The sequence below is a fragment of the Centruroides sculpturatus genome, unplaced genomic scaffold (assembly GCF_000671375.1).
Source record: "Centruroides sculpturatus isolate CEXI.00-Female unplaced genomic scaffold, Cexi_2.0 scaffold805, whole genome shotgun sequence".
Lineage (NCBI taxonomy): Eukaryota > Metazoa > Arthropoda > Arachnida > Scorpiones > Buthidae > Centruroides > Centruroides sculpturatus.
Window position 1 is genome coordinate 132463 of NW_019385299.1, and position 14034 is coordinate 146496.

General features: G+C 39.5%; 2 protein-coding genes across 3 annotated transcripts in view; both read left to right on the forward strand.

Annotated features, from left to right (window-relative positions):
- LOC111637335 (multidrug resistance-associated protein 4-like) overlaps positions 1–8042 on the forward strand; it is a 56315-nt gene extending 48273 nt beyond the window's left edge. Inside the window, exons 7-10 of one of the 2 annotated variants that reach the window (XM_023382814.1) lie at positions 3148–3273; positions 3531–3780; positions 7398–7511; positions 7665–8042. In XM_023382814.1, the coding sequence (XP_023238582.1) occupies positions 3148–3273; positions 3531–3780; positions 7398–7511; positions 7665–7859 (685 nt within the window). In that variant the 3' untranslated portion in view covers positions 7860–8042. Of the gene's footprint in view, positions 1–3147; positions 3274–3530; positions 3781–4025; positions 4234–7397; positions 7512–7664 lie in introns of those variants that run through there. The other variant, XM_023382815.1, reaches the window with a different exon arrangement.
- A 2090-nt stretch (positions 8043–10132) lies between these two features.
- Positions 10133–11032, forward strand: LOC111637341. The gene has a single exon (XM_023382820.1). It carries the CDS (start codon positions 10133–10135, stop codon positions 11030–11032), a length of 900 nt encoding a protein of 299 aa, XP_023238588.1.
- Positions 11033–14034: the final 3002 nt, after the last annotated feature.

Sequence of the window (14034 nt, forward strand, 5' to 3'; positions counted from 1 at the left end):
ATATATATATATATATATATAATATATAATATATATAGATATAGATTTAATTTTTAATAATTAGTACATTATGTGTTCAATTATTGTAATACCTGTGTTTTCTTCGTTACAAATCTTAATTATACACACCCCTTGCTGTTATTGTTTCATTCGTTATCTTTCCACATTATTCAGAAACCCTCCTACAGAAAAACGAACTTCTAAAGACTATCAGTGGAAATCTGATTCTACGATTCATGTGAATTTACTGTTATTCCCGTTTCTTAATAATAAAACTTTTTTATATCTAAGTACTGTATTCGTATAACTTTCTGTTCATCGTACTCCCCTGTAATTGAACTATACTAAATGTATTAAAATTAATTTGACAACAGTTCTTCACACAATGTTTAGATAAATTCGAATTCTTGTAATCATGTTTTATTGATTTAACAAGTCCCTTGATTTTTTCATGTAACTTCCTGTATCTCCGATGTAAGTGGATCGCTCTCACATTCACAATTAATCTGTATATAACACTTGTTTTTTTCATATATTATTAATTTCATTTTTCCGTGTTTTTTGATGGTTTCGGTTTGTAAAATGCTTCTTTTACTTTATTTTTTGGTCCGGAAACAATACTATATTGTACTAATGGCATATTTTCTTGAATTGTTCAAAAATGTTTACTTTTAAAAATTATGAAAACATTTACAGTATATTGCTTTAACCTGCATGAAATTAAAACACGTGAAATAATCTTTAATATGTAAAATATTTTCTTTTCCAAAAAATTAGCATAAATTGAAAATCGTATACAAATCAGAAAGTACTGCAGGAATTTACTTTAAATTTTACAGGAACATAGAATTAAACGCTGTCAACTGCATCGGCACACTATCAAAGATGAGAACACAAACTATAAAAAAAGGGCATCGTACATTACGCAAGGAGCTTCCATATATCTACAAGATGTCTCTGGTTGCACTAGAGCAGTGTTTCTCAACCTCTAACGAATCGTCGCCCTCTTCAAAGTAGTATCGCCCCTTTCACTACAAAATTCCGATGCCGAGAGACAAGGCTAACGCCAAATTCGTACTGCATTGAATAGATTAGTGACTAGTATAATGTTATTTGCTTAATTATTGTACGATATAACAAATAAAATATCTAATTATTCTTAATATAATGTTTTACTATACCGCCCAAAAAATTGTTTTTCGCCCCCAAAATATAAATTGTTGCTAATCGCCCCCTAAACATGGAAAAAAACCCACATGGGATGATATCGCCCCTGTTGAGAAACACTACACTAAAAGTTAGCTTCGCCTTAAAAACATGAAATGTAGTTTCAAAACAATAGACAGATTTCATGAGAGAATGGACAAATAGCATTAATTCGGTTGCTTTTTATTTGTATAATAGACATGCTAAAAGTTATGAATATATTCTATTTGTTGATAACGAAACTTTATGGCTTTTTTGGGATTTAGAAAAGACCAACGAAAGCCTGGGAATGCCTCAACGTTCAGACTTGTGCTCCATATGCCCCAACGTATAGGCGCCCGTGAATTCTGTCAATTATTAGGACACAAAAAAAGGTTTCGAATGTACAGTATGACATTCTAGAAAATTAAAGAAATAGTCAAAATGAGAAGTTCCATTTGCAAACGAGAAATGTTTGTTAAAGTTTGGCGGAAAGCCAATGCTCTTTTGAGACCATCTTATATATGATATATAAGATAAAAAACTGGAGAATTCGCTGGTAACTTCATTGGGTGAATTCTCTCCGTTATTAGGTAGTCGCATAAGTTAGTGTACGAGTTCGGTATGATTAAACGTTGTTGTTTATAAGAACGAATTCAGAACCAACTGCATCCACATGAGGTCCAACAAAGGGATAAATATATCATTCCAATAACTTTGGCTCATCGCAGTGTCACAGCGGAAAACATAGAGATCAATACATCCATCTAAGAAAATCGCACTTTGCATAAGGATGCTACCACCAGATAAACAATGACACTGAACAATGTTCATCGATTCATTCCTGAATTAGTTGGATTTCACACAAAAGTTTGTTGATGACTGTAAAGCATATGATGACTTGATTTGTTCAACAGAACACTTTCTAATCGTGTATACTCGAAGCAACTGGTTCCTGAACCATGTGTAAATGGCTTCTCTCTGCCTGAAAAACAATGAAACAGAAATATTTGGCCTTCGCGCATAAAAATCATGTGCATGCAATCTCTCCTTACAGTTTTAGGCCTTCCTGTAGATGCAACCAGGCTTGCACGTAATACAGGTGTGTTATCTCCCTATTGTAACTTACTGATAATACGAAGTAACAGTCACTAGAAGATGTTTTAACTTGACAGCGACACAAGCTGGCCTTCTGCTTACTGGCCCAGAAACTTGGAATTGAGTACATGGATGAAATTTCAGAATGACTGACGGAAAAATTGAGCAGCTTTTTCAATAGCTTGACCAGATTCTAGCCTACCCAATGCTTGCCAGCTATCTTTGACTATCATCGAGATGACTTCTTTGGGACATTGCGAACAAACTGGCTATTTTGGAATTTTACTGTCATGTTCGTAATTGAATTATAAAGGCACAGCATAAAACACCTATTTTTATGTATAACTTGATTTGGATATTTCAAATAGAACCAATGTGTACTGTAGTCCTGTTTCGATATTTGCTTATCACACTGAAATTATACAAAAAATTCATCTAATGAAGCTTACACATTCGCTCTTTATCTGAGAATTTGCATATCGTATTTGCTTTCTTCAGGAGAGTTCAGTGTAAAAAGTTGTTGAAATAGCATAAACAAAACTCTTATAATATTCAGTGCTAGAAAAATAAAGGACTTCGTTCAAATAAAACATTGTCTTTAGATATAAAATATATGTTCAGTATTCAATTTTATATAATTTCATAAGAGTACATATATATATATATATATATATATAATGTNGAATCAACTAAGGATTTTTTGCCCTGCCAGGGTGTGGCCGAGTTATCCGGAGTGCTGGGTTATCGAGTGCCGAGTTTTCGAGGCTCTACTGTATTGTCTTTAGATATAAAATATACGTCCAGTATTTAATTTTATATCATTTCATAGGAGTATATATTTATATATATATTTTTTCATAATAGATTACAAGCAGCTGTATTGGGAGACGAAAGATTGAATCTGTTGAACGAGATGATTGCTGATATGAGGTTAATCAAGATGTACACCTGGGAATTGCCATATGTCGCATTATTAGAAAAAATCAGAATGTAAGTGCACTGAAATACAGTAAAACCTGGCTAAAACGGAACGAATAACTGCTTAAACAGAGAAAATTTTTCAAAAACGTATTTTCGTTTTAAAAAATAAATTCTATTCAGAGCATAAATCACAAACTTTAGAAAATATTTGACACCATCCGATTCCTTTTTACAGTGGTTTTATTGTCATTTCGATACGCTAATGTGTTTTAGATAATTATTTTCGGAGCTCCGCAATTGTATTATTTAATTGTTTCTATTTGCAGGAAAGAAATGAATAAAATTCGAATGTTTTTATATGCAAGCGGAATATCGTATATCGTGTCATATCCTACATCGAAATTATTTACTCTCCTCGCATATCTCGCATTCTTTTTATATGGAGGACAGTTAAATGCCGAAATTATATTCGTCACAATGACATTTTCAATGTATATGTATAGCAACATTGTTGGTCTGTTTTCTCAAGCAGTGGGTTTTGTTGCAGAAATTTTGGTTTCGTTAAAAAGGATACAGGTAAGGAACAATTTTAAAATTATTCTTTTCATATTTTCTAATTGCAAAACTAATTGAGAACTACTTCGAAGATATTAACATATAGTTATTAATATTGTTGTGGATAGAGATATCAAATATTAAAATTTGTCCTTTCATATTTTCTAATTGCAAAACTAATTGAGAACTACTTCGAAGATATTAACATATAATTATTAATATTGTTGTGGATAGAGATATCAAATATTAAAATTTGTCCATAACAGAATCTGAATAAATTGAAAACCTGCCCAGAGGAAAAAAGTTGCTGAATAAACAATATTCTGTGTTAAATTTTACAACGAACCTGAAATCTTTTAAACGAAAAACTGTAAAATGATTCCACTTGTATATGAAATCGTTTTTATCTACCAACTTTACCATGTATCATGCAAATCTGTATTCTGTGAACGAGTTTGAATCATTTAAGATTAACGAATGTAACATAATGATGGACATAAAATACTAAGTTTTTAAGTGTTATTGTTTGCTGAAATTAATTTCAGAAAAAAATCAAAAAATAAAAATAAATACATTTTAGTTTAGAATGAAGAAAATTCAAGATTTGATGAAGTTCCTGAAAACAATTCTCGTAAATAAGCAAAAAATGAAATTCGTTGTATATAATAAGAATAACGTAACACAGCGATGTCAGCTTGCTTTGTGTACAGAAATTCTTATAGTAACGGAGTAGCACCCAGTAATCGAAAGCAAGTTGACTAAAATTATCTTAAGAGTTTCGATCAGAATACGTTGATCTCTATCGCTGTAAGGCGATTAGAAGTCTTCAAATGAAAACAGAATCTCTGTTTTATGTTTTTGTTTTTTTTTTCAATGCTGTTTTCTGTATGGGTTTTTAAATGTGCGTTTTATGTCCATCCATGTTTCGCCAAGCCCATAGTGACTGTAATGAAGGTTATATATGATGGATTTTTTTCAATAGATTATTTTATAAAGAAACTAGCTGCTCGGGTTTACTATAGCCGAGCAGCTATACCCGAGCAGCTAGTTTTATAAATAAACTAGCCGCTCGGGTTCGCTATACTTACTTTTTGCTCGGGCAAAAAGTAACCATAGCGAAGATTAAGATTATTAGGTTATAGCCAATCTTACCCGTTTTCTCAGAATGCAAAAGTTAGTTTGCCGTTTCCAGAAAATTAGAAAATTTCTAGATGGGTCTAAAAATATGTTTGATTTCTCGCAGAAACGCAAAAAACTTCATCTGCGCCTGTAAATCTTGCATATCGCTTTCTCTAAACACTTCAATTGTTCTTAACCACTTCCATTGTTAACACTTCCATTATTGACACTTCCATTGTTACACATTTTCGAAGTTAACCACTTTCAACCCCATATCTCCCATACCCTTATAGCTATCGAGACGAAACCACCATACTGCACGATGAGAGACTTGGGACTACTCCACACACAAACAGCATTCATGTGTGATGTGTAGTTTTGGCTGCAGAGTGAAATATAGGCACAAACACGTCCATTTTTATGTATATACTAGCTGTTACCCGCGACTTCGCCCGCGGAGGTTTTGCAAGCAAATCCCATTTACATTCAGTATTTCAACAACCATAGTAATTGTTATATAACACCAACTGCCGAGAATGATGAAAATTGCTGAGAATCAAACAAAGTATTTTCAATTTGATTAATTTTCTGGAACGTTTACCATCGTTCTATAATCGTATCAATATGCAATAACAAATTCGAATTTAAAACGGTTCGAACATTTGGTTAAATATCGAAATATCTAAATATATAAAATTGTTTGTCCTGACTGACTGACTCACTCACTCACTGATTTCTCATCGCCCAGAGCAAACCGCTTAACCTACAGAGGTGAAATTTGGTAGACAGTTAGGGTACATCATGGAAACGCACATTAAGAAGGGATTTCTGGAAATTCCCCCACGAGCGGGAGAGGGAGAGTATTTGGTCTTCATCGAGTACTTATTTATCGAGTCTTCATCGAGTACTTAGGTGTATTAAATTAATAACATTTCAGACATTGTTATAAATATTTTTATATATTTCGATTTTTAAAATGTTCGAACCGTTTCAGATTCGAATTTGTTATTGCAAAAATATTGGTTCGATTATAGAACGATTGTAAACGTTCCAGAAAATTGATCAAATTGAAAATAGTTCGTTTGATTCTCGGCAATTCTCATCATTCTCAGCGGTAGGTGTTACGTAACAATTACTATGGTTATTGAAATATTGAATGTAAATGGGGTTTTGCTTGCAGAACCTCCGCAGACGAAGTCGCGGGTAACAGATAGTATAAAAATATTTATAACAATGTCTGAAATATTATTAATTTAATACACTTAAGTACTTAACGAAGATTAAACATAACAATACATCGCATCTAAATTAGTACAGTAGAAGCCGTTCTTCCGGTTAAGCCTTAATCTTCTTCCTCTCCCCCCGCGGGAGAATTTCGAAAAATCCCTTCTTAGTGTGCGTTTTCATGACGTACCCTAACTGTGCACCAAATTTCACCTCTTTAGCTTCAGCGGTTTGCTCTGGGCGATGTTAAATCAGTCATTCAGTCAGTCAGTCAGTTATTCATTCATTCACTCAGTCAAGACAAGTAATTTTATGTTTAGATAGATATAGATATACAGAAATCTAAAACACTAAGTACACTTTAGGCAGTTTTTACATTTTATTTTCGATTTATATTCAGTCACTGTATCACTGTGACTACTCACACTTCACTGTTTGTTTTTATTCACTCACTGCACTACTTTGGAATTTTCACTTCTTTTTCGGTTCTTCCCTTCGTAAGTGATAAGAAACTGACGTTCGAACCAACGACGGATCTTGCTTTATATACCCTTACCAATGGGTAGTCCCATCCATACAAAAAAGGCTTCGAATGTTTCACAATGATCTCGGATGTTGTAGGACATCCCGGAATATTCTGGAATGTTGTGGAATGCTCTCGAATGCTCTCGAATGTTCTGGTCTGTTCTTGAAATTTCCAGAGGGCGAAACTTCCAGCCCTTATATTTTCAACAGCACGCCTTTCAGGTAAAAGCGGGAACCTTCATCATTGATGGGGGTAGAGGACTACCACACCATATAACACCCTTGATCATACCGGGACTCGTTTTTGAGTTTTAGCGGTATGCACATTGTACACTTACCTTTATAATATATACTGATGATTATCGGATACTGGCTTGCTTGATATAATCCCATATTACCCGGAATGATAGGCTGACATTATCAATACTCTTCAGCAGTTTAAAGAGTGATAAATTTGTGTTTTTAGTTTTTTGGCTTGTTCGCTGTGATAATAACTCATTTGACTAATGTCCGAGAACTCGTAATATACAATTATTCAGCACAAGTTTTACAAACATAAGGAAACAGGTTCTATCTTGAAAAATTTTGAAAATCAACTTAAACACTTAAGTGTTTGTCGATAAATGAGCTGTTTACAATATTTCTGGAGTTTTTCGATTGCCCGTAATTAATGTTGGAGAAGTCGAAAACCGACTTAATCGCATTGTTCATATTGAGCTTGTGCACAAACTTACTTTTAAAACTCTAACATTTTAAAAATTTTAATTCAGGATTTTCTCCTCCTTCAAGAAAGAGAGAACGATGCAGTCAAAACTGTGAGAGAAAGAGAAAATCCAACCGAATACGAGATACGAATGGATAGTGTCACAGCTGCGTGGAAAAACGTAAGACAGTTTTAAATTTAATATGTGTTCTCCAATAAAATTAATATTTTTTACGATTTGTTCAACTCGATAATTTTAAAATCAATTAATAAATAATAATAACAACAATAATCATCAACTAAAAAGTAATATATACTTTTTGTCCTTAATTAGTTATATTATGCTTCTGTCTACCTGGGAGATAGTGAACAACGTGTCGCGATACCGTTAGGATGTGTGTTGTGTGTGCTCCGCTTTTCGGTCGTCGCATCGGCGTTATTTTTAGTCAGCCTGTGGATTATTATATACCATTCGGTTCGTCTCGTCGAGGGCTCCCGTACAATATGTGGAATTTTCGGATCGGATTAGCCGTTTAGGAGCTACGGACCTCGGAATTTCCAGGTTCGCCGGCGGTTTTTTCCGGGCTATTTCCGATGGTGAGTGGGCTTTGTATACATCGTTTGATTCGGCTTGCAAATAGCTTTTATCCGCAGTTTATTTCGTTTATCTGCGCTCATCCGTTCTCGTTTTATTTTGTACGGAAGTTTTCTGTTTTCGGGCCGGCGTGCGGGCCTTTCGGGTTTCCGGGGTCCTTTATAACTGGGCAATTATTTTCTCTCTGCGGTATTCACGCACGGTAAAAATTTCGTTAAGATAGGTTCTTTCGTTCTCGTTTTATCACGTCTTTTTAAAATCGGCCCAGACAAAGAACTTAAAGGCCATTGACTTCGCCACGTGGTCGGGTCACCTGGACCTTACTGACCCTAATTCTGCAGGCTTTTCGCCCGTTTTCTCGGGCCCTGGTTGTCGTACCCGCCGGGGTTATATATCGATCGGGCCGTCCTTTTTCGCCCTTCTTTGGGCAGGGTTTGTTTCAGGGGGCACTTCGATCAACTCCCTTTGTGGTTTATTTTCGTGGTTTCTGTTTTGCTCGGCGGAGCGTTCGGTATCCCAAGATAGGCGATCCTCTCAATACCAGCTTTGCGGAAGAGGAGCTCATTTCCTCTGCCAACAGCTGCTTGGAGGCCATTCTAAGTGCCATCCCTATGGAAAGTAATCTTACGATTAAAATAGCTGATCGCATTCGGGCTCGTGAGGCGGCTGTGCAACTTCACGCTGTTGCCAACCGGGTCTTCGGGATGGTCCTCGCCCTCAGGGAGGCGGCCAATCCCATTCCCTGCCCAGCCCACCGGAACGCCAAGTCTCCTACTCGGAGGTCGTTAAGTGGGACACCCGCCCTCGGAGTGCTATCGCTAAGCTCATTGCGGCCAACTCAGCGAACAAGGGCAGTTCCATGGATCCCAATAAAAGCGATCATAGCTTAACTGTCTCGGCCATCCCCATCCCGGAGGGAAGGGGGCTTATTCCGGAAGAAATAATGGATCTATTACAAGCCAACATTAAACCTAAACTGTTGGGAGTGAAAATCCTACAAGTTCGTCCCCTTCCAAGTGGGGCCCTTGACATCAAGACCACGGATGGCAACGATGCCGACAAACTGCAAGTGGCCATCCAGGGCAATGAGGTGCTCAGACACAAATTAAAAGCTTCCCAAAGGAGTAAGAGGATGCCTAAAATAATTGTATTTAATGTACCCCAGAACATCGAAGATCAATCCCTGATCGAAAATTTATACGAGGAGAACCCCAGCTTGAATTTATACACGACAAAGGAGGAGTGCCCTGCTCAAATCAGGGTTGACCGTAGTTTTGGCCCACGGGGTGAAACGGGAACTAAACACGTTATCATGACGGTCCCACCGAACACAAGGAACGCCATCATGGAGAGCGGCCGTATCTTTGTGGGGTGGTTGTCGCTTAGAGTCAATGACTATATACCGGTAATCCGGTGTTTCAACTGTTGTGGCTTCGGGCACACCTCCTACAGGTGTGTGGAGAGGCAACGATGCAGCCACTGCGCCAAAAGGCATAAGTTTAAGGAATGCCCGAACCTGATCAAGGACCCGAAGTGCATAAACTGTCATCTACACAACAAAGAGGCCTCGGATCAGAAAAAAATGAACATTGACCATAACGCTTTTGACAAGGGCCGTCCAAGACTGAAATGGCAAAAACTGCTACAGATAAGTAAGACACAATATGCCTAAGGTGGTTTCTTCCTTTGTAAACGGCCCCCGTCTTGCTCTCACGTTCGATGACAACCATAAGTTTTACAAGGACCGACTGAACATTCTGCAAATTAACTTGCAGAAATGTAAAGCGGCGGCCTCGGCGACTGTCCAAACGGCGGCTGACCACGACATCGACATTCTGGCGTTCCAGGAACCGTATACTCGCAACGGGAAGGTGGCTCTGCTTGGTAGGGGGCATACCCTCACGGGCAGCGGTCATGAGGGTACTATTCTAACGGGCTTTATTATTTACAACAAGAATATCAACTGCCAGGTTATCGCCCAAGGTTGCACCCCTCACATCACTACCATCAGTGTGGACCTCAGCGCCACATGTCTTTACATTATCAACGTCTACTGTCCACCTTCAGAGGACATTGCCCCCCTGCTTCAGGAGATCAAGGGGATTTACCAGGGGCTCCCCCCGGGCCCCAAGTTAGTGTGTGGGGACTTCAACGCAAAGTCGCCCATTTGGTATAGTCCCTCAGAGGACCCGAGGGGTCGGGAGGTCATGGGCCTCATGTCCGATTTGGGACTTGTTTCCCTTAACTCCAGTAGCCTGCCCACCTTCTCCAACAGTCATGGGAAGAGCTGGGTGGATCTCTGCCTCGGCAACGACACTCTGGCCCGTCTGAATACCAACTGTTACACCATGGACTACACTTCTACGAGTGACCACGCCTACATCCTCACTACGGTTGAATACCATCAGTGTAGGAAGAACCTGATAATTGTTAACCAAACGGACTGGGCCAGCTTTGAGGAGCTGGTTAAACGTCAGTGGGACCCGAGTTGCCTGCGCAACTTGGACTCCACCTGGAAGATTGACCAAGCGGTTCTGCACCTACAAGAGACAATCAAACAGGCCTTCTTCCTTTCTACCAGGGTCAAGCCAAAGCGGCCCTCGGCCCCGTGGTGGAATCAACAGCTCTCTGATAAACGTAAAAGGGTCTGGAAAGCTAGAAAAAAATACCTGCGGAGTATGGATCCCGTTTCTAGGCAAGCCCATAAGGAGAGCTATCTCACCCTCTTTAGGGAGTATAAGACGATGATAAATAGGGCCAGGACTACATCGTGGAAGAAGCTGTGTACAGAGGTCAGTAATAAGAGCCCTTGGGACATCCCGTTTTATGCGGTTTTCAAGAAGCGGAAGACCCTGGGCATACCAGAGACCATCAGTACTCCCAACGGGTACACCACCAATCCGCAGGACACTTATAGGGCTATTTTCGACGAGCTGTTCCCGCAGGATGACCCAGCAGAGGACAGTGAGGAGCAACACCATATCAGGGAATACGGGAAGCACTATCAGAATAACATTATGGACCCCCCCTTTACCCCCCAGGAAATCAAGAAGGAATTCCAACAAATCAAGAAAAGGAAAGCCCCAAGAGGGGATGCCATCAACTAGAAGATGGCCCAGCATGCCTATCAGGCCATTCCTACGATTTTTCTGGTTCTCTTTGCTGGTAACTCCTGCTTCAACCAGGGGTACTTCCCCAGGGACTGGAAGGAGGCGGTCGTCAGACTTATTCCAAAGAAGAAAGATAATACTCCGGCTGAAGTCTCCGATTTCCGTCCCATCTCCCTTCTCTCTGTCATTGGCAAGGTCCTTGATTCTCTCATGGGAAATAGGATTCTTTCTCATCTGGAATCCCGCAACGGGCTCCATAAGGCCCAATTCGGGTTTAAGAAACACAAGTCGAATCACCACGCAGTGGGGAAGGTCCTCGACTACATTCGGACGACCAAACAGAAGGGGAAGCACACCCTTATGGTGTCCATCGACTACAAAGGGGCCTTCAATCATGCCTGGTGGCCCGCTATTCTCTACAAGCTGGGTAAGGACAGCTGCCCACAGAACCTTTTCAATCTCGTTCAGAGCTACCTCTCTGATAGGTATGCGTGGGCCACCAATCAGAAGCACACTCTTTACTGCACCCCCATCAACCGGGGCTGCCCGCAAGGCTCATAATCGGGGCCGCTCCTCTGGACGATCCCCTATAACAGCCTCCTCAACCTCAACGTTAGTTTTCAGATGGAGGGGAGCCCGTATATCCAAGGATATGCGGACAACACCGTCGTGCTTCTTTCCCACCAAAATCAGGAGGTGCTTCAGGGGTACACCAACAAGTTCCTGAAAAGGGTTGAGAGCTGGAGCACAAGCAATAGGCTGATTATTAACCATGAAAAAAGTAGGTGCATGGTTTTCCCGAAGGATAACATCCTAAAGAGAAAGCCTACCATCAGGATTGGGGGCAACAGGATTAAGTGCGAGGATAAGCTTCAGTACTTGGGGCTCACTTTGGACCCCAAGCTTACCTGGACCGATCATATTCACCAGGTGTACAATAAAGCCGAGTCTGAGTTGTGTTTCTGAAGAGGTAGGTTGTGTATTTCTGAGCTGCAGACAGTGAATTTTCTAATTTTTGTGTGCTAGGCCTACTTTTAGGCTTAAGTAGGGAAGTGCAGTGTATTAGAATAGGGAGTTAGGGCTAAATTAGTCCTAAGTGTAGCGCTAGGCTTAGGTAAGCTAAGCCTAAGTTTTTGGGGAACTTTAATTCTAGCAGTGTGTGCATTTTGTGTTCCTCCATCTTGGCTTAGTCACCACTTGGAGTTAAACCACAAGACGAGCAACCATCTTGGATTAACAGCGATAGCCACTGTGGAGAGTGAGTAGCAGCCATCTTGGTCAGCCATATTGGATACGCATACGTCAACGTCTGGTGATTGTGTAAGTGTTGTGTTTACGTCTGTGTTGTATTGTGTGTATTGTGTCTGGCACCCTCGTCTGTTTTTGATTAGTTGGGGAGACCCACTATCAAGCAGACCAAGTTGGGGAGACCCACTATCAAGCAGACCAAGTTGGGGAGACCCACTATCAAGCAGACCAGTCCACCCCCGTCTGCTGCGATTGAGTGTGTTGGTTGGTGCCACCGCCAACACTTTGCAAAAGTAGCAGACCTGACAGTGTACTGTCAAGCTTGACTTTGGACAAGTCAAGTCTTTTATCTTTTAATTAAAGTTTATTTAGATTCACAAACGGTTACATTATATCACACCAGGCAATTTGGTGTGATAGATACAAAGCATTAATTACAGAATTAAACAGTGTTCACGTGATTGCCGCTTTACCCAATAAAAGAAAAAGGAAATATATATACATGTATTTACATAGGTGGGTGTTTCGGTTGTACATAGCAAACAAGTGTGGCAGTATTATATAATATAATAGAAGGGTTCATACGTACAAGTTACCTCTTAATAGCAAATCATAACATTGTTAACAACATTTCTTTTGTAGCATGGGCAGACGACAATTATAGGATAAAAAGTGACTGAGGTTTACATAAGTGATGATCCGATGATTGCGAGCAGTCCAGCAAATAAACCACGGTGCCACATGGTAAATAAGAGGAGGAGCCCGTTAGGTCCAGTCTTCTTTGAAGAGGTACACGTTGTTTACTTCTTTCCATATTTTGTCGACAGTCCCATGGTATAAGGTTGCAAAGTCTTTATTTTTGAGAAGTGATTGGTCACTTTTGATTTTGATGGCCGCCTCTTTTTTTATTTTCTTGATACACAAGGTGGAGTTCCAGTGTTTGTTTTCAAACTGGAGAGCACATCTTGCCTTCCAGATAATTCTTTTAGTGAGAGCTGTGATCCAGTTGAGGCTGTAAGAGTTAAAGTCGGTAGCGGGAAGGTCAGCGTGGTAGATAATGTTGTACCAATTAAGGGTGATGTTGAAGGTGCTGTTGATCCAATTCCAGATGCGGTTAGCGGTACGGCATTCATAAAAAAGATGGTATGTGCTCTCGTCTTTATGGCACCTTGGGCATTTCGCATTCCTCAGTAGGTGGAATTTGTGGAGGAATTCCTTTGTCATGGTGACATTGTTAATAATTCTCCACGTAGTTTCTTTCCATTCGGGCGGGAGTCTTCCTACGTTTGTCCAGCATTCTCTCCAATTAGTTCTTTTATCATTTAAGTTGGGATTAGGGTACTGAGTAAATATGTTTCTATAGATTGTGCAAGGTTTTATATTATCAAAGATGATGTTTGTTGCCAGGAGATCCTTAATAGTAGCTCTCCATGTAGAGAATTGTTTGTCATTGTCCATTAAGAAAGGTCTATGTGATGGGTCATGTGTAATTTTTTTCGTGATGGGACCCAGGATGTACACTGCTAGATCGCTGAGAGGATGATGTTGACGTTGAAGCGTGTTGATCAGTATCGACAACTGCAAGGATTGCTCGAGTGTTTTTAAGTCCCAAATGTGCCACCCCCCTTGGCTTGTTTCGTTCTTCATAATTTTTCTGCTCAATGGCTCAAACTGCTTTTGCCAGATATAGTTAAAGATAATCCTTTCTATAGCGTTTGCTTCTTTCTTGTTTATATCCGTGGCGTAAAGGG

Coding starts and splice junctions, on each gene's coding strand:
- LOC111637341 (XM_023382820.1), top strand. CDS start 10,133: ATGGGCCTCATGTCCGATTTGGGACTTGTTTCCCTTAACTCCAGTAGC.